Source organism: Electrophorus electricus, chromosome 12, assembly GCF_041902795.1.
Source record: "Electrophorus electricus isolate QZ-2024a chromosome 12, ASM4190279v1, whole genome shotgun sequence".
Lineage (NCBI taxonomy): Eukaryota > Metazoa > Chordata > Actinopteri > Gymnotiformes > Gymnotidae > Electrophorus > Electrophorus electricus.
In genome coordinates, this window is record NC_137508.1 from 22244358 (window position 1) to 22268074 (window position 23717).

The 23717-nt window shown below is 41.0% G+C and overlaps 1 protein-coding gene across 6 annotated transcripts in view; it reads left to right on the forward strand.

Annotated features, from left to right (window-relative positions):
- jag2a (jagged canonical Notch ligand 2a) overlaps nucleotides 1–5367 on the forward strand; it is a 32287-nt gene extending 26920 nt beyond the window's left edge. For 5 of the 6 annotated variants that reach the window (XM_027008234.2, XM_081724680.1, XM_081724681.1 and 2 more), the window contains 7 exons: nucleotides 115–200; nucleotides 993–1106; nucleotides 1499–1614; nucleotides 1973–2227; nucleotides 2385–2516; nucleotides 3508–3661; nucleotides 3777–5367. In XM_027008234.2, coding sequence (XP_026864035.2) covers nucleotides 115–200; nucleotides 993–1106; nucleotides 1499–1614; nucleotides 1973–2227; nucleotides 2385–2516; nucleotides 3508–3661; nucleotides 3777–4255 — 1336 coding nt within the window. In that variant the 3' untranslated portion in view covers nucleotides 4256–5367. The remainder of the gene's footprint in view (nucleotides 1–114; nucleotides 201–992; nucleotides 1107–1498; nucleotides 1615–1972; nucleotides 2228–2384; nucleotides 2517–3507; nucleotides 3662–3776) is intronic. The other variant, XM_081724683.1, reaches the window with a different exon arrangement.
- The last annotated feature ends 18350 nt before the right edge of the window (nucleotides 5368–23717 follow it).

A 23717-nucleotide genomic window follows, 5' to 3' on the forward strand; every position in this document is an offset into this window, starting at 1 on the left:
ACACCCTCCCCCACCAAGTCTGTGAGAAGTGGTACTGAATTGATATTGCTGGAGATCAAACTTCTTTTGGTTTTTGTGTTGTGTGTGTGTGTGTGTGTCTCCCCCCCCGTGTAGTTACAACGGTGGAGTGTGTGTGGATGGCGTAAACTGGTTCCGCTGCCAGTGTGCTCCCGGATTTGCGGGACCTGACTGCCGTATCAGTTAGTACATAGCACATAGATGTGTATACTGAAAGAAGAATTAAAAAAAAAAAATTAGGATATTTCTTGCTAATTCTGCTTAAAACATCCTTCCTCCAAAGCAGTTATTTTTCATCCTTACTTCTTCTCATAAATGTTTTGGGTTTTCTTTAAACCAGCATATTTATTTTAAGATTACATAAACCTGAGCAAGGGATGTAAAACCTAATGATTGATATATACTGAAACAAGGGTGTTTTTGTTTAAATTGGATTTTGGATTAATAATCTAAAAATGCAACCACAAAATGTCTTTCAGTTAGTTAAGTGGGGTAAACAGCATGACATCTTATGTAAATGATGTGTAACTCAGTGATTAAAGCAGAACTGTGCCATAAAAAAATCATACCCTGAAATTATATTGAAGTTTAGGATCTTGATAACTGCTACACTACTTCATAAAATAAGCTTGCGCTCTCTTGCTTTAGCCAAATTGTAATATAGGGATTAAATCTAGAAATAATTTGATTGTATAGTAAGTTTTGCATGCTTTTTCTGGATGCAGTTGCATGTTTGAAAGGTTTCTCTCTCTCTCTCTCTCTCTCTCGCGCTCACTCCTGCTCCTGCTCCCTGTCATTTCAGTTAAAGATATATTTATTAGCCTGAATGCATGTAGTTCAATATTGCCAAAGCATTGGAAACACAGCCGTTGATACTGAAAGTACAAACTGTAACATACTGTATTACATTCTTACTTAATGTTTACTCTCACTTTCACTCATTGTCATTCTCACTTTTTCTGTCTCTTTCTCAGATGTAGATGAGTGTCAATCCTCTCCCTGTTCTTATGGGTCAACCTGTGTGGATGAAATTAACGGGTTTCACTGCCTGTGCCCCCTGGGTCGAGCCGGGCCTCATTGTCAGGAGTGTGGGTATCACCTTGGAAAAAAAACAAACCTTACCTTAAAAACACAAAAATAATGGAGATGATGATATTAATATTGCACATTTTGGAAATTTGTCTGTAATCTCTTTCTATTGCAAGCAGGCTCTGCTTCACCATTTTATACATCACTTCAGCAAAAGGATATGTTTTTCTCTCTCTCTCTCTCTCTCTCTGTGTGTGTGAGTGTGTGTGTGTCAGTCAGGCTGTATAACATGATTGATTGGTTGATTTTAATGATTTAAATAATTTGGCCAAATTGTAGTCTGGGGATTAAATTTAAAAAACTTTGCATGCTGTTTCTGTCAGGGATGCAGTTACTGAATTTAAATTTAAAAGTTCCTCTTTGCTTTTTGTTTCTCTCTCTCGCTCTCTAGTTATTGGGGTTGGTAAGGTGTGTTGGCGCTCTGGAATTTTAGCGCCTCATGGTAGTCATTGGGAAGAGGAGTGCAACAGTTGTCAGTGTGTGAATGGACACACCAAGTGTACCAAGGTGAGCGTACACACACACACACACACACACACACACACAGACAGACAGAGAGAGAGATGCACATGCCTACACACACTGAGTTCAGTTCATAGAATATTTTATTCATGATTTCACTGATTTGTTATTTAGTTTACCTTGTAACAGATAACATTTTGCTATCAGGGATTTTGGCTCAAATACATTTGTACTTTTTTGATGGTCTGAGACTGGTAATCTGAAAGGATGGCACTACAGGCAAGTTAGACGATTAAAGACTAGGAACCTCAAATTCTCTTTTTTTGGTAGATTGTTAGTTAAGTAACTAAATGTGGTTCAGCCAGTCTGAACAGCAAGTTGATGGCAGACCTGTCTTGCTTAGGTGCACTGCGGTGGCCGTCCCTGTCTGATCCACACAAGCCCTTTTGAACCATCTGTACCCTATGTATGTCCTGGAGGACAGGAATGCACAGAGGATCGCTTCCTTTCTTGTCTCCGCCCACCTTGCCATCATTGGGGGATGTGCTCTGATCCGGATCCTCCACCAATCAACATCCCCTGCCAGCCTAACAGTCATTACCTAGACAACAACTGTGCACGTGTTACCCTCATATTTGATACGGATAGTGTGCCTCCGGTAATTTAAAAAGAAGGTTTTCTCTTGAACTTTAATTTTTTTTTTTTTTTAAAGTAAATGTCTTTTTATGAACAATATAACTTATTATAATTCAATTCAAAGTGTGTGTGTGTGTGTGTGTGTGTGTGTGTGTGTGTGTGTGTGTGTGTATACACAGGGAACAACTGTTGAGGGCATCTGTTCCGAACTAAGATACCTCCCAAGTACTCGCACCCTTGCCAAAGACCACCCCCTCTTTATTCTTTGTGACCAATCACATTCTGGGCACAATGCAGTGGAGGTTGCCATGGTAGGAGTCTGTTTTTATGTTCTTGTTTTCTTTCCCCAAGAGCTTTCGGTCTCTCCACACACAACCTCTTGAAGTGTATGTAAATCATTCAGACTTGGATACATACATCAGACTAATGTTTACATGCAGAGTAGTGGCCTCGGGGCGAGGGGGGCGGGGGGGAAGTCTGGAGTCTTCTACCTGATGAGCTGGGTGATGTAGAATGTCAAGCCTGCAAGCAGTTATTGGACTGCATTCAAAGCTCAGACAGTGACATCACCTTTGTCCCGCCCTTCACAGTTTACAGCCTGTGTGTGTTTACTGGATTTTACTGCTTTCTCGGAGTCTGTGCTCACGGTCCTCTCTCATGGCTGTTTATATCGAATGTCGGTGTCCCTTTTTCTGTCTGCACTTTTCCAGTTTGCAGTCTATTTAAAAAAAAGCAGGCACTTAATTCTGAGGTTAGATGGCATTCTGGGAACGCTTATAAAACCGTTTTAGCCATCTATTTTGGAAGTGAAACAGACATTTTGCCCCCCAACAGACCCCCCACACACATCAGTTGCGTTTATCGACATCTGCTCATCATTTTAAACCTTTTAGTTCTGAAGCACCTGAAACCGCCTGCCATACAAGAATCAGTCTTTTCAGCTCAGTCACACTCCGAAGCGCTCGTCTGCCTTCATAACAGTTTATGCATGATGAGCTTAAAATCAGGAAATCTCAGTGGAACCAAGTTCCGTTATGTTCTTGGCCTTTGATTTGGTATGGAAAAATAAACCTTTTGTAAGAGTTATTCACCATTTTGCAGTAGGAAACCGTTGCATCAGGACATTACTTTTGTTATTTATTCATTAATAACTTACTTGGTTATTTTATTCATCATCTTGGTGGTTTTTTTTGTGCTGTGTTTACTTAATGTAGGCAGCTGCCATCTTTGTGTACCAAACAACCTCTCTTTCTCTCTGTTTTTGTCTGGATTTCTCTCCTCTTTCTGTCTTTCTCTGACTAGTCATTTCAACAGAGTCCAGCAGACAAGGAGGCAGGTCAAATACAGGAAGTAGTAAGCAACGTTATTGGTGCACTGTCCAGACGTCACAACAGCACGCTGCTATTGGCTATCCGAGAGGTCAAAGTTGAATCAAAGGCCAAGCCCTCTTCACTCGGTGAGGGGGTTTCTCTTCCATTTGGGCGGACGTGGTGGGCCAGGGATCAGTTCTCAACTTTTTTTCATTCTCTCTCGCCCTCTTCGTTGCATTTCTCATTTAATTTTCTTCATAGATTACCTGGTTCCACTGCTATGCGTGTTGTTTGCTGCACTGTGGATCGTCTGCGCCGTGGTGTGTGCGTGGTGGTTCCGAAAGCGCTGGAAAGCCAGGAAGAGGGCGGCGGCTGCTGCCACGGCGACAAACGAGGGTGCCAACAACCAGAGAGGGGCACTTCTGGGCCCCCAGCCCACTCGCTACAGCGATGCAAACTCGCGGCAGGAAAGCAAGGGCCCAACGTACCCCCTAGACCGGGTGGGAGATGGAGCAGAGATGGAGGAAGAGGAGGAGGAGGAGGAGGAAGAGGGAGGGGAGGAGAGGCTGCGAGGCCTGGTGGTGGACAAGTGCCCTGCACTGAAGTATGCTAAAGGGGAGGTAGTGTACAGCATTTACAGTGCAGCCCAGAAACATCCGTCAAGGACACACTATAGCGCCAAGGACAACCTGTGGAAAAATGTGAACAAGGAAGAACAGGTGAAAGATCACTATGTATGAGCAAAGTGGCCAAACTTCTTCCCCCCCCCCTCTCTGTCTGAAAGCAGAGCCATCCAGAAATGTTGTTTCTGCTCATTTTATTCCTGTTTACATTTGTCCTTTGGTTTCTGTAAAAAAAAAATGCCAGGATGATGCAGTGAGACACTTGACCCTCGCGGTTGAATATGAATCCACAGAATGCAGCTTTGATTCACTTCTCATTTGTGCCCGGACCTGCCTTAATCCGAGCATCATGCTTGGTTGAAGAGTCATTAGCAGCTCTCGAGTTTCTGAGTTTCTTCTCAAGGAACGCTATTCAGCGTGCACTTCTGTCACATTCTTGAATGCAGTAAAGCAATTCTATCAGAAATGGTTAGATGAGTAATGAATGGTTTGAGGGAATATGTTGGTTTTTGTTTTTTTTTTGGTTTTTTTTTCATCCAGAAATTTCAGCAGCATCTTGAAAGCTCTCTGTGGGAGTCTGGTCAGGCCGTTGTTCCGAACATTTTCCTGACACTCTTCTTTAAGGATCTCTTTGCAGAGATATTCTACGTTGGAAAAAGGCAAGAAATGTACATATGTAAATAGAGAAAAGATATAGCTGTGTATATTTGAGTTTAGTAACTTAAGAGACTTTTTTTATTATTATTTCTATTAATATTTCTGTAATGTTTTTATTTTGTTAAATATTTTTGTTTCTCTTTTTATGATGTCATTCCTTTTTATTTATGTTGGTCAAAAATCTTTATATTTACATATGTTATGTAAATAGTTACATATGTTATGGGCCAGAAGACAACTCTCACTGTAGCCTACCCACTGGAACACTCGTAGTATCACGGCCTTTCTGTATATATTTATGTATGTTTGTTTTGCTCTAAAGTCTGAGTATTGTCAACATGCTTAATAGACTAATGTCTGTTACGTTTTTGAAATTCACAATTTTGATACAAAACTTCGAAAAGTATCTATTTGATGCAGGGTGTCATAAAATGAGCTGCTGAGACTACACACAGAGACACGCACACGTAAATGCAGTACAGGGACTTGCAAACACCATTTTTCAGTGGAAGTTGTTACAACCGTTCCACTCCAGCTGTAACAGAAATAAAGACATATTTGAGAATCACAAAGGAAGTCTTTCAGCTACTGCGTTTTATTTTCGTGCTGGAATAAGAGAATTTTCTAATTGTTGATGGTCTTCTACAAGAAATGTTTTTAGGGGGCAGTGGTAACCCAGTGGTTAAAATACTCAAATTGTGATCAGGTTCAAGCCAGTTCAAGCCCTGCCAAGTTTGCACTGTTGGGCCCCTGAGCAAGACCCCTAACCCTCAATTGCTCAAGTTGTAGTCAGTCATAATTGCTGCTCTGGATAAAAAGCATCAGCTAAATGCCACATTACGTAAGTATAATTTCTCCATAATCAGTGATGATTGATGATGCTAAAAAGGAAACAATATATTATTTCCATTGTTTTTGGTGCTGGCTAATGTTAGCGATCACAGCTAGTTTGACTAGAGATGCTGGTCTCTATTCTAGATCAGAGGATGCACCAGCACTACTTAGGACTTTTGAATCATGTGCTTTACAGCACACCCATGTTTCATAGTAGCTATGCAACGCTTTAGCTGCTTATTTCACGTTCGTCTGTCCTTTGCATCCTCCTCTGGCCAATAACGGTCACCACACTATATTTACAATAAGAAGCAGAAAAAATAAATAATAACCTGAAAAAAGAAACAATATCTAGTCTAATTTTCTAGACGTCCTAGTGTGGTCCTAATGTTGTGCGCATGTCCCAAACCCATCCTGCACGAGAACGTCTTATCAAGGGCAATGGAGAGGTAGTTGGCCGGCGTGGAGGCGTGGGGGGCTACAGCAGGGGGTATCGGCGGGGGAACAGCTGAGACGGGTTGTCATAGTAACATGACATCAGGGGTAGGCAGAAAGAGAGAATGGAATATTAAACATGCCCAGGTACGAGAGTATGTAAATTAGAGAACTATAATTTGCAAAGATGGACTATGGCAGCATAGCTAAAAGGATGGAGCCAGAAGGAACCACAGGCATGAGAGCACCCTGGAACATCAGCACTCCTCCGCTCTCGATCAAGAAACTGGAGTGACAAAAGAGAGGTGAAGTGACAGCATCATAACATCCCAGTTTACCAGAACTCAATACCCATGAAACCCCAAAATCTAAACTACCTAACCTTAAATATTGCGACTGTGTCTGAGTCTCGAACATTTACAGGAAGGTTATTCCATAGTGTGGGAGCTTTATAGGAAAAGGCTCTGCCCCTGTGTTAGATTTTCATGCATATGCATTTGACACCATTCATCCTCCTACTTTCAATATGGTTTGTGCATTTAATTTCTTTTTCACTTGCATGCAATTATTTATTCCATAAACAGCCCTTTAAATATCACACTACTATTTATTTGTTATGAGCTATAGGCTCTGAAAACTCAAAATTTACATTTACGTTTTTGGCATCAAGTGCTTTGTTGTTTACTCATAGAATGTATCCTAGCCAGTACAGTAGGTTAGAGTTCAAGATACCACTGAAATATAGGGATCAATGCTGACAATGATTATAGATCTTATTGTACATTTTCAATTAGTATATCATAATCATGCAGACCCAGTAGGCCTAGTTGCAGAGTGTCTGTACTATAATTATAATAGCTAACTACTCATCACAACCACAGCATAAATGTGTTGTGACTGTAGCTTCAAGAGACAAGAGCTCTTGAAGCTACGGAGCTTCACACTGTGACATTACAGCTGTTCATTCTATCTTTCTCTCTCTGTTTTTTTTTTCTCTGGATGTATAGAATGGACAAACCACAAAATGTTCTGCCACTCTCCTACGAGCTCATTGGATAGTGAAGATTTGCCCTGGACATAATGTCAGAGAAGCCATTACATGGCTCATGATCTAAGTCACCTGTTACACAACCAATATCTTAATAACCCGTCCTCCATCCTATAGGTTTACAGATCAGGAAAAAAGAGCATGAAAGAGAAAGAGGCTACAGTGAAGGAATGAGTTTTCTAGTCTCAGGAAGGGCAATGATGCATCTCATCCCCCATGTAAAGATTAATCTCTATCAACCTACGGTGTGGATCTTCAGAGTGTGTGCTTACTCAGATGGGAGAAGCATCCCTCTTAATCGTCTTTGCAGCACACACTCCTACCAGGGGTTATGTGAATGTTGCTTCTCTTAATCTTTGACGTTGTTAGTCTCATTGACTGGTAACATTTTGGTGTGATGTTAGGATGCCTGCCCTTTTCACACAAAAATCAACCTTGCTAATAGCTTTATTTTGATGACACAGGATTAGCTAAATTTTACTGACAAAAGTATTGTAGCATTGGCAGAGAAGAACCAGGAACCATATGGGGTACACACTTCGCACAGACCATAAAACACTTCTTAAATACTCCTCAGGTTACAAAGGATACAATTTAAACAAAACCAAACATAATGCTACAAAAACATTTAGAGCATAAATGTTTGAACAAATAAATATATTGGGCATCTTAATGCAAGTTAACGATTAGTTTTTGAAGTTGGAAAAATGGGCAAGCATTAGGATCTGAGTGACTTTGAAAGGGCCAAACTGATAGCTAGATGACTGGGTCAGAGAATCTCAAGAAATGGCAGGTTTTGTGGGGTGTTCTCGGAGTACAGTGGTTAGTACCTACCAAAAATGGTTTAAGGAAGGACCACCAGTGAGCAAGGTGATGGATGCCCAAAGCTCATCAATGTATGTGGGGAGAAAATGCTAGCCTTTAAAAAATAAGCAAAACGCTAGCTAGCTATTTCGGTGAAATATTCGAGTGGAATGCGGTTCCTGACTTTGTTGGATATTGCTTTAAAAAACTCAGCAGGTACTTAAAGGTGTTTTGCTGAGCTTCTAAATTTGGTAACATCTGGTAACATTAAATCAGATCTTGAGGTTTGAACAGATCTGACATTTACACCCAGTAAGTTCAGACTTTGGATTTAAAGTGAAGTAAATTAGTCTTCCATCTTGGAAACTACACTAAGCTCTCCTTCTTTGCACTGGTGGACTGGCTGGACTAGCTATGATTTGCAAAAATTCATTAACTGTGCTACACTACTATTAAGTTATTGTAGCGAAAATCATGTTCTGCTAGACTGCTACGTTACTCTGTCCACAGATACTATATATGTACTGTTTTACATTCTACCTGTGCAGATTTTTGCATTAGGTGGTCTTGTGATTTATGATTTTGACTGCAACTCAGGACATGCATGGACTAAAGAATCTGGAGAGTGTGGTCATCATGCCAGTGAAGGAATTTACCAGTGCAGCTACCTGCCAGTTAATCCTCCCACACATAACTCCAGATGTGTGTCCTAAACGATCCGTCCCTTCACACATACACACAGAGAGAAATAAAAGCAACATACCTCCATATGTCCTTCTAGAGTTTTCAGTACAGAGGGAAGAAGATCTCTGTACATGTGTGTGTGTGGGTGGGTGTGTGTGTGTGTATGCTTTTTGAAGCTGTTGATTAAAAGCTATAATGATAAACCTGTTAATTGTATGTGAAACTATGTCTGCTCTTACTGGATCTGACTGGATTTCCTGTAACCAACTGATGCAAAGATGAATTTCCTACACCACCCAAAACAACACTGGAGCTTCTCATTACCTCAATACTTTAATTGTTAAAGGAACCAGCTGTTGAACATAACATCTGTAGGATTAAGAGACCTCTGCCTTATGTGCCTTTGGGTTACAGAGCTGCTCTTAATGTACTTAATGCTGCAAATCAGTTACAGCAGTTATGTATTAAAGCCTCGCGTCTCCTCTCCTCTCCTCTCTCCTCCTGTACCTCATGATTCGTCACGTGAAAGAAGAAAACCTCCCTCACCAGATTTACCTCAGCGGCTAGATGTTAAGCTGCACTGATATTCATTTCTCCTCAGGCATCATAATCACAGACAAGTCGAGGCCAATAAAGGAATTTCACTGCAAACATCTCATATGCCCAAGCGCAGAGCTGTTCAGCTGCATCTCCTTGAAGCAGTCACTATGTTTTCTATGCCTCCGTGGTAAAATATACTAACATAATAAGATGTTTTTGCCAAAATGCACTCAAAATTGTAATGGAGTGTAAAATACTGCAGCTTAATAACCTTTGTCATTATCTGATGCATTTGGGTTTTTCCCTGTTGCTGGGAACAATGAAACCTGATAGTGATTCCTATTGCACAGAAGAATAGGGGTACTCTTTGACGGCATCTCGGGACGTCGTCATTTCTGCCGCTGCAATGGTACAACGGCAGTCTGTCAGCAGCGTTTCGGGAGGCTAATGGCTGTTGAACCCGTAATTCCGTTGCCTCATGAGGCACGATGAGCATTTTTCCTGCACTAACGCACCAGATTCACCTCCAGGTCCTGCTGTCAGGCCCTTCAGAAGGTGAATGTATTGTGCTGCTGGAGGGACCTGTTCTGTGCCTCCCCTCTCCCCCACAGGCCTTTGCCATGCACGCAATCTCAGTATCTTTCTGCACACTTCCTTTACCTCCTGCTTCATGACTCCACTGATTTAATATCACACTGGGGTGTCTCTCCATCATGCCTGCACTTTTGGACTTCCTTAGATTTATTCTGCTCACACCCCGCAGTTAATTCCAGACCAATTGTTTTTATTTCACCAACTCTGCAGACATATGAAAAGGCGAGCTTGTTGGAGCCCTGATCCTCTGCTGTGGAAGCATGATTCTTCACAGGGAATGCTAACCAAACTGTTTTCCTCTGTGACTCATCTGGTTCCAGCCTCGGCCGGGATCAACGAAATCTGGAGCGTCAGGGGGCAGGTTCGGATCTGCCCACCTGCTGCCTGGCGAGAGGCAAGGGCATTCACTCGAACTTGCCTCCTTCCTGTCTTGAGTCATGACGGTCTGTCTGACCTAGCGTCTGTGAGCTGTCACCACGAGGACTACTGCCCCTCTCTTTTTTAAACACGAAGGAAAGTGTGACTCCCATAAAACTGGATGGAGTTATATGCATGTGGCTGTTTAACTGTATAGGACGTCTGGATTCATGAAAGTTTTGAGTTTTTGTGTGGTAGTGTTTGTGTGTTTAATGTGAGGCCCATGCTGTCCCATGATTTCCAAGCATGCACGCATGCACACACTCCACACACACACAGACACATTAACCATACCCGTATTAAGGCTCTACATTCGGAGAAAGAGCTAGTCACGCAACACCACTGATTTTCCCTTTGATGTTAGACCAGCCCCTGACACACACACTCACACACATACTACTGTAGTGTTTTGCTGACATTTCTTTCTGAATGAGATTAGCATCTCATGGCCTCAATTATCACGCATCCTACGCTCATTGTCTCTCTGAAATATGGGTCTTTGCACAAAAGAGAAGATTAGACCAATAAACCCTGACCAAGAGGCCTTGACACTGTGCTCGTGACTCTACACACCTGAATGGAGGTTTGTGAAAGCAAGCAGTCTAATTATTAATTATCCAACACTATCAGATATGATTAAACGCAATACACACAAATTATGTCTCTTCAGTTTTCTGTATTGCAGCCACAGTCATGACACTCAGCATGCACTCCCTATTGGAAAGCCATCCAAACTCTATTGAGAAGTACAAGATATCTTTGTATGCTACCAATTGTCACCCATTTGTGGTGGATGTGGATGAACACATATGCCAATGCTAGCACTGGGGGGACATGACATTTGCAAACAGGTGAACCACCCATGCAGAGTTGCTTTGCACAGTACTCGTGAGCTACCTCAGATCATCTTTGAGGTGGAGTGGCTTATCACATGGCTTTTCCAGGGACACCTGCTGTGTGTCGGCCTGTGCAGTGCTCAAATCACTGACAGCAGACCTGTTGTTTACCATAGCCCTTTCTGCCAGATTACTTGCACATTATACTGCCAAGAAGCCATAAGTCTACTCGTCTCTGACATGCTGTCTGTCTGTGTGTGTGTGTGTGTGTGTGTGTCTGTCTGTGTGTGTGTGTGTGTGTGTGTGTCTGTGTGTGTGTGTGTGTGTCTGTGTGTGTGTGTGTGTGTGTGTACAGACTGTTGAGCGTGTGTCTGAGCAGTTGCTGTCTCACTGACAACTGGCTGAATCTTTGTGGGCAGCTGCTGCTTTGCAGCTATCAATGAAGCATTACACTTATGCATAAACAAACGCTGGGAGTGAGTGTATGTGTGCGTGTGCACTCAAATCTGTTCCTTGATTTGTCATTAATATTGTGCACATTCAGCGCTATGAACAACATTTGCTCCTTTTCCAATTTTAGGCCTTTTTGCACAATTTGTCCCCACAGGGGTTGTGCAGTTATTTTGTGTCATGCATTTGCTTTGCAGATTTTCCATGACAGCAGGACACATGCTCTGATTAGGAGCAGAGAAGTTTACAAGAGAATGTAAGGCCATCTGGTAGTGAGACAAAGCTAAACCAAGTTTACATGTTTGAGAAGAAACACATACATGCAACTTGAGAAAATACTATTAATTCCTATTCAGAAACTTGAGAAAAAGGCTGATGAAAGATTTGCTCAGAGTCTGCATTAGAAGTTGCCATAATCCTTGACCTTCTGAGCTAGGTTTTGCTTAGGAATCTGGCAACAGTCAAATAATGTGTCAAATAATGTCAAATTTGCTGACATTTGCAAATAGGCAACAACTCAAACATTCAAATTTAGACTGTTTTCTGTCTGTCTCTACACACAGGTGCATCTAACAGAGAGAGGTTTTCTGTTTATTTAGTTTAATCTCATATCTGTAGAATAATGTAACATGATTAGACTGCAACTGCTGCCTTCACAAGCTGCATGCATATGTGTGCACGCGCATGCGTGCACGTGTGTTCTGGGTAGTAAACGGAACCTGATATATTCAGTTGGTCCCTGCAACAGAGCAGTGGAGACACATTACCTGCCATCATGGCTCCCCCACAACCTCAGACTTAGCAGCTGTTGTTTTAGAACCTAATGTGGGTTAGTTTGCCCATCAAACAATGTTAGATATGACATGGTGGTGGTAATACTGCACCTCTGACTGAGCTATATGTATGAAGGCACCGCTATTAGTGTAATATTTGTAGTAATATATTCAATTTCTACAACACTTTCCAAAGTAATCTTTACATTATTTACAAAGAAAGTAAATGTCTTAAAATATGCCATATGATTCAAATATGCTTTCATGGAAAAAATTCCAATGCCGTCAGCTTGTAACTCCGTGGAAGTTCGGCAAAGCTCAGTCCTGATGGTTCATTTGATCATAAAGATGGTGTGAAAGACTCGAGCTACATGGGTGATAGAGTTTCGCAAATACCAAAGATCTCTCAAATAAGAAGAGCAAGTGTCATGTAAAATATTAATAATTAGCATTAATAAAAATTAATTATGCTTTTTTAAAATCAACTCAATTTAGCCAAAGTAGGGTTGCTATGGACTGCTAGTTTAGATCTGATGAGAACTCTTCAAGCATGGGAACTGGAGTTTTTTTAAGTAACAGGTGTGCACTTCCATAATCTAGACATTAGTGGATTAACTTTGGCATTGTACTGATTTATGCCTTACTTTAGATATTGTACCTGTTAGGGAATTATCTTTAGTAATAAATCTGTTAGTGATTACCTTTGGTTTGTTACCTGTTAGTGTACCTTTGATAGCTTTACTTGTGTATGTGTTAATGTGTTACCTTTAGTTATATACATGTTAGTGCATTGTCTTTGGTAATGGACCGGTTAGTAAGTTGTCCCTTGTAAAGGCTGCCAGGCACAGTGAGCTACTCAGTTTGGTAACTACTTTAGTTTGGTAACTACTGTCTTTAGTCAGATAATATATTTGTGACACACAGTGGAAAAGTATGGGAAATGGCCCCAGGCTCTGGGCGTAGTCTAGGAATGTGTGTGTGTGTGTGTGTGTGTGTGTGTGTGTGTGTATTTAAGTGTTTAAAGTGGTGTGGCAGACTACTGTCTCCCTCACTGAGACACAGTAAGGTTAGAGAACCTTAAACACACACACACACACACACACACACACACCTATGCACACATTTTATAATTATGTGTTTGAAAACTAGCAATTGTGACAATACCATGTTCGTATCAGATTTGACCCTCCCTATTGAATGACATGTTAAATTACACTCTGGCCCCTGAATACATGGTGGTGACTATGAGCACAAGCACTTTGTAGGCCAGACAGTTGTAATGGGCAGTTGCTGTTCAGTGGGGAATCTCAAGAAAACATAGAGGTAGCTTTTCACTCCTAGATGAACACCATCCTTCCTTGAATGTGTGCTATTATCGGTATTGCAGTGTTATTAGAGATGTGATGTTATTACTTAATAGATGTTGTGATGAGTGTCTCTAAATTACTTGTTGGGAAAATTATGAGGATTTAGTGTGAGAGAAACTCACCAAAATTGCAAGGTGGTAAACAGTAAGAGATCTGACACTTAAGTCTCGTAATCTTGATTGACTGTGTCCTCATGTCCTCATGAGACCCCAAAGGAAAAGACTGGAACAGAATTTAGTATGAAATTCTGGGGTCGACAGCTGTGTGGTAGCAAAGAGAAGAACAATCTCTCTCTCTCTCTCTCTCTCTCTCTCTCTCTCTCTCTCTCTCTCTCTCTCTCTCTCTGTGCATACTTTATTCTTAAAATTACAAAGGAGAGCATACAGGAACTTAAGAGCTAGCCAAGTTCTTACTTACAGTGTGTGCACCAATAAAGGGTGTGGCAGGGAAATGTAGCTGGTAAAAGCAAATGGACTCCTCCTGTGTAAAGCACTGACATTCCTGGGGTGATGAGTGATATTCAGTCAAAACTAAGTGCTCCACTCAATTTTCACCAACTAGGACTTTTGCTTGGTTTAAAATGCACTTTAATAATGTATGCATAGGAAAGCAAGCTAAAACATATATTAGAATGAATCTTGCTACAGTGCGAAAAACCTGTCGCACGGTGAAGGGAGCCAAAACACGAAATGCTTCCACGCACCTCCCTGATTATCCTACAGTGAGTTATAGTGGGAAATCAAGGTTACTTCCACTGCTGGAACCTGGTGTTCCTGTTGATAAGGAGCGCGGCGATGTTCGGGGCCCCTCCTGCGCTCGCCGGTGTACGTGTGTACGTGTTGTGAGTGTATTTATAACTCCGTGAACGTCTAAATACAACGACGTTTTCGCCGTTTTATGCTCAAGGTGAGAGGGAGGGGACTGTGTCCCGCACTTTCATAGAATTCGCTATCGTCCCTTGGCACATAAACTCCAATAGTTTATTGAATTGTGGCTTGTTCACGGAGTCACGAAGTGACTGTCACAGTTAATCCGAATACACAGGAGGAGATCAGCAGCAGAGTTGAAGTTTAGCGCCGGCTCCGGGCTCTTAGGTAGTCTGCAGTGACTCCAGCTAGCTAGAGGTTCATTAACGGGAGACGGGAGACAGGAACAAGGCTGACCACCACTTTCCAAAGTCCTGGGTTGACGCCCCGTCAGTTTTAGATTAAGACGAAATCGGTTTTATTTGGAAAAGGGAAAATTTGCACTCTCATGAACCGCTTGGCGCGCTGACCTAAGGAACGAACCGACAAGTAGCGGAACCAATCAAAATCTAGATTTCAGCCGGGGGGCGGGACCGTCCCCCCAAAATGAAAAAAAAAAAAAACCCCAAACAAACAAAAAACACAACAACAACAACCGCAGCTTTCTTGTTTTTTAACACTATAAAAACCATATGCATTATCACACAGTTATATTTACTAAACGTCTACTACATTTCTTAATGCTGCTACCAAAACTAAGCTATGTTAGTGGCCTATTTGTTGTACTTCACGGACACTAGCTGACATTGCTGTTGAAAAGGGTCGTTGCTATTGCTTTATATTTGTTATTATGTTAATGCTTTATATTTATAACCTAGTTTCATCTGAACGTTAAGGTTTCGTTTGGACAATGACCCAGATGCTTTTTGTCAATCAGAAGGAAAGGACAAAAGAGACAATAGGAAAAAGATGATCATTTAACTTCCATGTAGTCTTTGCCACTGAAAGTCTATTGTAACATATAGCTATCTTAAAGTTCTGGTTAATGGGTGTACTTTGAGATTTTATAAATATGGTTAATAGAAAAATTGACACAGATCTACTTTGAATCTTCCAATATTACAATGGAGATGGTTTTGTGTCTGATGAGAGAGAAGATGATAGACCAGCCTGTCCTGCTGACCTGTATAGGTATGTTACCTTATTTGTTGTCTACTGCTGGCACCTCTTTTATATAGTTTTATAGAGTATTTACTCTTAAATATGTTGCTCTAGTTTAGTATCTCAGTCAACCTCGCTGGTGTGTTGTACTCTTCAGTGGATGGTGTTTCTACAGCTGTCTAAAACAGTTGCTTGTGACTTTTTTTCCCTCTGTCTCTTTCAGCGCCTCTTTGATGGACCATGGTCACGGGCACAGACGGTCCTCCACGTTCCTTGGAGACAAATACCAAAACGTGCGCGTGTGTGTGTCCTCTGCGCCCAGTTTGTTCAGTGCAGTTTAAAGTTTTTAATGTGGGGTTCACGTCTCTGACATAAATAAAAATGTTTTGGCTTATTTAAGTTTTCTACTTCCAATTGTAAGTTGGGATCTCCACTGCTGACACCACTACTGTACTCTGAAGTCACCTGACTGACTGTCCAGGAGATCTAAACTCTGTGCATCAGCCTTTAATACACCTCATGCCTCTGGCCCATACATCAAAGCCCAGCTAGAGCCATTTTTGCCGAGCCATGATGCTGGAATGGATGTTAGCACTCACGGTAGTGCTCACGTGAGCATATCTGCTTTTTAAAGTACACACACCATTTCTGGTTCCGATTCTGCGCCAGGTTTGTCACCGTAGGCATGTGCGCAAAAACACAAGTGCCTTAGCCACACCTTGGTGTTCTTACCAGTTCCTTAAATGGCCTTGGTTGTGTATCCTTTGCCTTTTTCTTGAGAAATGTGAAAACTCTCATGTTAGGAACTGTGGAACAAAAGCTGCTGCTGCTGAATAACTAAAGGCAATGATGCAAAATGGTAATTTTGTCTAAAGAAGTATGAACACTACAAAGACTAACCAGTGCATTAGAGAGGGTTATATTAGGTATTCCTCTTCCAATGTATACGTGCGTGTTTATGCGTTGGAGGGTATATGTGGGTGTGGGAGAGAGAGAGAGAGAGAGCGAGAGAAATGAAGAACCTTAGTCATTAATCAGTGTCTTAGACAGGCTGTCATAAACAGGAATTATTTAGCTGGAAACTGTACTTGCGGAAAGGGCAGTGTGTCTCTCTGTGTGTGTGTGATGTCCCACAACCCATAATAAACTAAGGAAAAGAGGCAGGGAGAACCCCTAAGGCTGTTCTTTTCTCTGACTCTGATGGCTAAAGACAGCTGAGTGTCACCTCTCTCATGAGACTGTAGGTACCTGTAGCATGATTAGTCACAGACAACATCGCCCCCTGCTGTGCTCAGGAAGTTCTGAGCCATGACAAGTGAAGCATTTGATTATATGCTCTGTTCTGTCTCATCACATCATTAGCTAAGAGGGAACTTCTAAAAAAAATCTAAAATGCTTTTGTGGCGGCCCAAGAACAACCTGCTTAGCATGGCCCAAATATTATTTGTGAAAGACAGGAGTCCAGGGTGTCTATGTATCAGATCTCTCAAAACAAGAATGCCAACCTAGGATCAGACCTGGCCTTTCATGTTCCGCTGGTCATATCGACTTGGATACGTGACAGCTGGTCCTGGAACAGCCCTTATTGGTTCACACGGGCATTTGATCCAGAAGAAAAGGTACAGTCCTTGAGGGCAGGGTGGAAGTTGAGGACTCGACCTGACATCACCAAGAACAACGCCTAAGTTCCGGCTTTGTGTCTCCAGCAAGTAGCTCCATTCACACGCACAATGCGTCGGTCTACATAGACTTTGGTGGGTCGAAACGATCTAACAGGGTGAAAAAAAATCCGGTTTAGCACAGTTCCTTATCCAGATTTAATTCCTGATGGCTTCTAGCCATGGAATTTGACATATACTGTAAGATAGTGTCTCACGCAGAGCTCACGATGGGAGTGCAACCCTCTTCGTACCGGCATAAAGCACAAGGCAATCAATTAGGCTCTCTCATATCAACAAACCCCATGTTGATACCCTTGTGTGATATAATTCCACTATCTGACAGGATGACATTTACTTATCTACTTGTGATCATATGATGATCTGATAAATGTTTATATGAGGTTTTTTATTGTCTTATCAAGTAATAGAAACAAATTATGCTTAATGATCAATATATATCACTTGCAAAGGGCACTGAATGAGACATGGACGTCCCGGTCAAATCCTTCTGCCCTACTGCCCCTCCCAACCCTCACATGAACCAGCTTTGGTATGGCAACCCATACCTTGACTCCGGGTTCGTGACAAAGCTAAGTAGGGTTTTAGTTTGAGGTGGAGCTTTTTCTTTGGCTTCATGAATGTTGAGTCCTTGTGTGTGTGTGTCTGCTTCCAGGGGTCCTGTAAACAAACCAGCGTTAAGCAGTCCCCCGTGTGAACCTGCACCACATGGACAGGTGGCATCATGCTCCCTTTATTTCATCTTCTCCAGGTGTCTGCCTCTCTCTTTCCTCGTCTCTTTTTCTTCTTCCCTCTTTATTATTTGCAATCGATTTTTCTGGGTTTTGTTTGCAACGTCCTTCTCTGTGTCTTTTGTTATTTTTTAAAGTCTCATGTTTTGGATTTCTTCCCCAGCCTTGTTTTGCGCTTTCTCACTGTTTCTCTTTTCCTTACACAACTGAACATCCAACAGGTCGACCTCCCCTCCTCTGAACCATTTGAACCAAACGGTCAGCAAATGCAGGGGGAGCTCTAAGAGATGACCCCTTTGTCTTTGGACAGCACTTGGATTTGTTTGGAATCCGTGATTGTACACTGCTATTCCTCCTACTGTGTGTGTGTGTGTGTGTGTGTGTGTGTGTGTGTGTGTGTGTGTGTGAGACTGAAAGAGGGAGGCATAAACTACAGTGGTGCAAAGATGGTCAAATCGTGCAGAATGGGATCTCTGAAACACGATGGATAATTATGGGGCCCTAGGGCTATAGGTGACTTTAGGGTACATATAGTGTTAGGGAGCTAAGTACATATATGGCGCTAGATCCATAGTTGGTATAGGGCAGATATAGAGCCGTAAGACACATTTAAAGCTGTAGGTTGGTGGGCTATACAGCACATAACAGCATAGTGATCTAGAATTTATGGACACCTGTAAAGCTAGTGATGTATCAGACTATAACACACAGGTTTTGTTTAATTTAGATTTATAATTTGACAGTGGCCACTATATCAGATGCCCTTTCTGCTAATTTTTTGTTGTTTTATTGTCAAAACAATTAATCATCAAAGCTGAAGCCTTGAACTGTGTGTGGAGATATTCAGACTAGGGGTGGTATAATGCTAATCTGAACGGCTTGTTTTAACCCATGTTTTCTGACATAGGCAAACCAAAAACGGACTGGAATGTCTTATTTCACAGTTTGTGGGTTGGGAGGCATTTAAGATACCCATATATATGTGCACAAGCACTGAAAAAGTTTTTTTTTAATTTAATTTATTTATTTATTTTTATAATAATCCCCTTTAAGGCTCCTTGGTTGGAGCTTTGTTGGATGTGATGTGTCTGCAATATGTAGACGAATTATGTTCTATGCTGATGAAGGTAACAGATATCAGTAAATAAATTTTTTGCCATTGGTGACTTTTATATAGATGGGCTGTCAGATGTCCAATGAGAAAAAATTTGGACAGCAGTGTACTCGTTTGTCATTTAATTTAGATGGTGAATAAGTCAACCAGAGTATTTTGTAATCATGCTGCACAAAAATCTTCATATGCTTACTACTAACAACAAATTATGCTCTAAACAGTTTCTATCTGTACAGTTTAGTGATCATAGTTTTGTGAATATAATAAGAAAAACTACAATATTATTGCTGTAGTGACAACTTCCCAATCATACGCCTAAAGTAGTGTACAAGAGGTCATATAAAACATTTGGTGAAAATCATTTTGTTAGGTATATAGAGAATGTTGAGTGGAATTAGGTGTTTGGCGGTAAATGAGGTGAAAAAGCCCTAAAGTTAATGAACTGTTTCTCTCCATGGCTGATCAGCATGTCCCATTAAGAAACTTTGGAAATAATTTCAATGACCATTGAGCAAGCTAATGGAAAATGTTGTTCTTGAACAACCACTCCACTATTTTTCAATTAAAAACCTAAACTCTAATTCTCAGCATGCCTATAAGGCAGATGTGTGCTGCACTGACAGATATTACTGACAAATTATTATCTTATTTAAATCTTATTTTGACTTTGGATTTGATATTGTACACCATAAGTTATTATTAATGAAGCTAACTTCATATGGGTTTAGTTCAATTACAGTCAATTGGATGAAAAGCTACTAATAGTAGGATACAGTTTATGTTTTTTAATGTCTGTTTTTCTTTCCCAAAGTGCTTACAGTGTGGTGTTCCCCACAGGAGTCATCCTGGACCTCTACATGTGAGAGGTGAGAACAGTGTTGTTTGTAGCAAAAAAAAAAAAAAATGTAGCAAACACCAAGTATATGATGTTCAGAACCAAACACACCACTATAATCAGTTGTGACTATCACTTAGTCTCGAGTATTAAACAGGTACAAGAGACAAATGTGTGTAGGTCTTAGTTGTATACTGTCATCCCAATGTTACCAGCTATGATTACTGACGCACCCAGCAAGGAAGGTTTTAAACAACAATAATAATCCTGATGAGAACTAAAAGATCTGAACAACCATGGTGTCACGTAAAATGATGTGTGGTTTTGAAAAATGATTTTATTGAGGCTTGTGATATGTGTTGAATGTCTTTTATATATGTTATGTGTGTGGACACCATCTGCTACCTGGGAACTGGTAGGAATGCAGACAAATAAATAAATGAGCACATAGGGCACATGTATGGCTATAGGGCAACTATAGTACAAACACATCCACCTTTAGCATCTTTTTGTTTAGTGTTTGGCTGACATCAGAACCCTAATTTAGTGTGGTTGGAATTGTCTAATGTGGTGTTTTTTTTTTTCTACAAGCCTGAGAGATTGGAACCATCTGAGGTGTAGTTGTGGCAAAATTAACGTCAACTCCATCTGTTTTTAAAATCTTTTATTTATTTATTTATTTATTTATTTATTTATTTATTACCCTTTTAATGATGGAGTATTCTCTTCTCCTGCCTTTTTAAACAACACAGTAAATCAGCTGACATACTTCAGGTAGTAAACACCTCACTCTTATCAGATTTCTTTCCTAATGCAATAAACACTGCAATGGTGAAGCTCTGTTAAAAAATAAAAACATGGGAGCAACTCTATTAAGTTGGGAAAATCATTGAGAAAATTGTCTTCAAGTAATTTACTGATCTTCTATCCGCAAATGGCTCTCTAGGCAAAATTTCAGTCAGGAGTTCGGCGTACTCACAGTGCTTACTGCTCTAATGAAGGTAATTAATGAAATTATTTGAATACATAATTGAGATTATGGGAAGCTCTCAGATCTACAACTACTTGATCTTAGTACAGCCTTTTGTTAGAAATGAAGGGTCGGTGAAAGGTCGGGAGCCTGTATTGTTCCTCAGAGTCTTGATGTTTATTTGCATGCGTAGAGACACTTTGGATCGGGTTGTTTTTTTCTTCAGTCGGAAAAAAAGGTACTAGTCCAACAATGGGCTGTCAGTCTGGGAGAGAATTCCAGAGTTTAGGGCCAAGGCAGCAAAATGCAGTCTCTGAACTCTTAGCTGGTTTTTGGGCACCATCAGAAAATTTTTCATCTGATCTGAGGACCCCTGAGGCTGCATACCTCATGATCAAGCTGCTGAGATAAAGAGGAGCAAGACCATGTAAACACTTGAAAGTAAGCAGAAGTATTTTAAATCAAGATGACACAGGTAACCAGTGCAACTCTTTAAAGATGGGTATAATATGCTTTTTAATGATGGAGTATTCTCTTCTCCTGCCTTTTTAAACAACACAGTAAATCAGCCTCCACTGCCATTATTTTAGTGTGCTGCCACGACTTGGTCTGGAAGCATAACAAAGCAGCTAAACTTTGTTAGGGAACTGAAATAAGACTGGGCTCAGACCTCTGGTATCAGGAGTGCAGAGGCTGCTGTAGGCTAACTAGCTGGAAGAACCACCCTTATTGCCCTGATTGAATGCCCTGTTCTCTCATCAATTACAATTAAAGACAGAAATGTCCAAGATGATATTTTGTCTATGGGGTGTAGAAAGAGGGCAATGCAAGAAAAAACACAGGTGCTTCCTGTAGATAACAGTGCAAGCTGGGACCTTATTTCCATTACAAATCTGTTCTACATGACCCTGTTCTACATGACCCTGAAAGTTTTACAAATTTAATTTCATGCAGAACCTTTCATGGAACATTGGACAACACTTGGCTTGGCTTTCCAGCTGGGTGTAACATTTGCCCAATCACATTGCACGTAAATCGACATTGAAATAATTAATCTGCATTGTCGACTTCCTCAGTCAGATTAATTTTCGGCTTCTACTGTTGGATTCTCGTTGAAGGTGAATTGGTCTCTTGGTGGTTTCCATTTGTGTGCTTTCAGGCACACACTACAGATGGGGATGACACATATATTAAACTCCAACACGCAGATGCAAAACGCATTGCTGGAGACCTGAGAGGCCATTTGTTTTAGGTAACTAGGCATCCTCTGGACCACAGCACCAATGTTAAATATCTTTTAGAGGTTGAGTGGGAGTGCCGATGATGTTATAAAGAGTAAAGGATTTTAGAAATATGAGTACATATCAAACAGCTCTGCTGGTCAGAGGATTCTGACCAGCCAATCAAAACACATCAGTTCATCTACCATAGTTCCTTAACCAATCAAAAGATTACCTTCCTAACCAATTAGCCCACATTTATACCTCATTTCAGAAAGTTTTAGTAACAAATACCATTAAAAGAAAACATGGTCTGTGAAAGTAAGCTTTGCTGCTAAAATATTTTGAGACCTGGATTTTAACTGAATGCAGTCACATTTCGTATTCTAAAATGTATTTTTTATACATGCAAATAATTACAAATGATTAAAGATTTTTTTTAGTTAATATGTCAAATGAAAAAAAAAAGATGACCTTTAGTAGTGCACTTACTGTCACACAACTGTATAACAACATCTTGTTGGTGGTAAATATTCAGTGTTGCAGTAGCTTTAAACTACAGTTTAACAACGTCACCCCTTTATCTCCAGCGTGTGTGGACAAGACACAGGCGGGGCACTGGAAAGTCCCAGGCTGATGGAGTCTAAAATCCAGGGATGAAATAAAGCAGAATGATCTGCAACATGGCCTCATGGCATTTAAAGATCAAAGCAAGCCTGTCTCCCTCCAATGAACAGTGACATCACACAGTCAAGCATGATCAGACTGGTCAGTAAAGGCTTGAAGTTTGGCCCTCTCTGGCCTCCATACTAAGGGGGATTTATGATCAGGATTTTCCTTAAGCAATCCAAGCAGTTAGTGGTTAGTGCTCAGAGGTGTGGTGTGTGAACCTTTTCTCTGAAGCTTGTGTTATGTAAGTGTGTGTGTTTGGATATTTGTTAAAGGAGCTGTGTGTTTTGAGAGCGCAGAGTCTTCCAGGCCGCAGGGCAGCTCTACACTCAAACAGTAGCCACACGCACACACACACACACACACACACACACACACACACACACACACACACACACACACACACACACACACATACACACACACACACACACACACACACAAACATGCAAACACTTTCATATATAAGAATAAGTAACATGTTTACAGTAATGTGCAGTTTCCCAGCAAAGAAAGAACTTGATATCCAAGCTTCTATGACTTCTAATACTTCAGAGGAACTCTTGAATGTGTAAATATTCAGGTCTAACAATATGGCTGTATTGCTATGGCCTACTGCCCTCTATTGGACAGAGATGATCAGTACAACAGTTGACCTCTGCAGTGTCTGCAGCTATAGTTACTCGGATAAGCCTCAGCCTCTAACCATGCCCTTTGTAACTGTACATAAGAGTCGAGCACTGCAGTCTTATTTGCAATTTACAACTGTGAGATTGTGTTAAGAAATGGTGAAATGTGACTGGTTCTTAACTTCTCACACATTACACTCAGTCCTTCATACGCAGTGGGAATAAGTAGCAAGGTTCAGGTTTTTGTGAGTGTGGCAGGATTAGGGTTAAGGCTGGATTAAATATAAGTAAACTGCTGTCCTACAAGTTTTACAGGTGAGGACATGTTAGGGTTAATCCCCAGAGTGCCTGTGAAGGTTAGTGCTTTCCTTGCTCTGAAAGTAGTA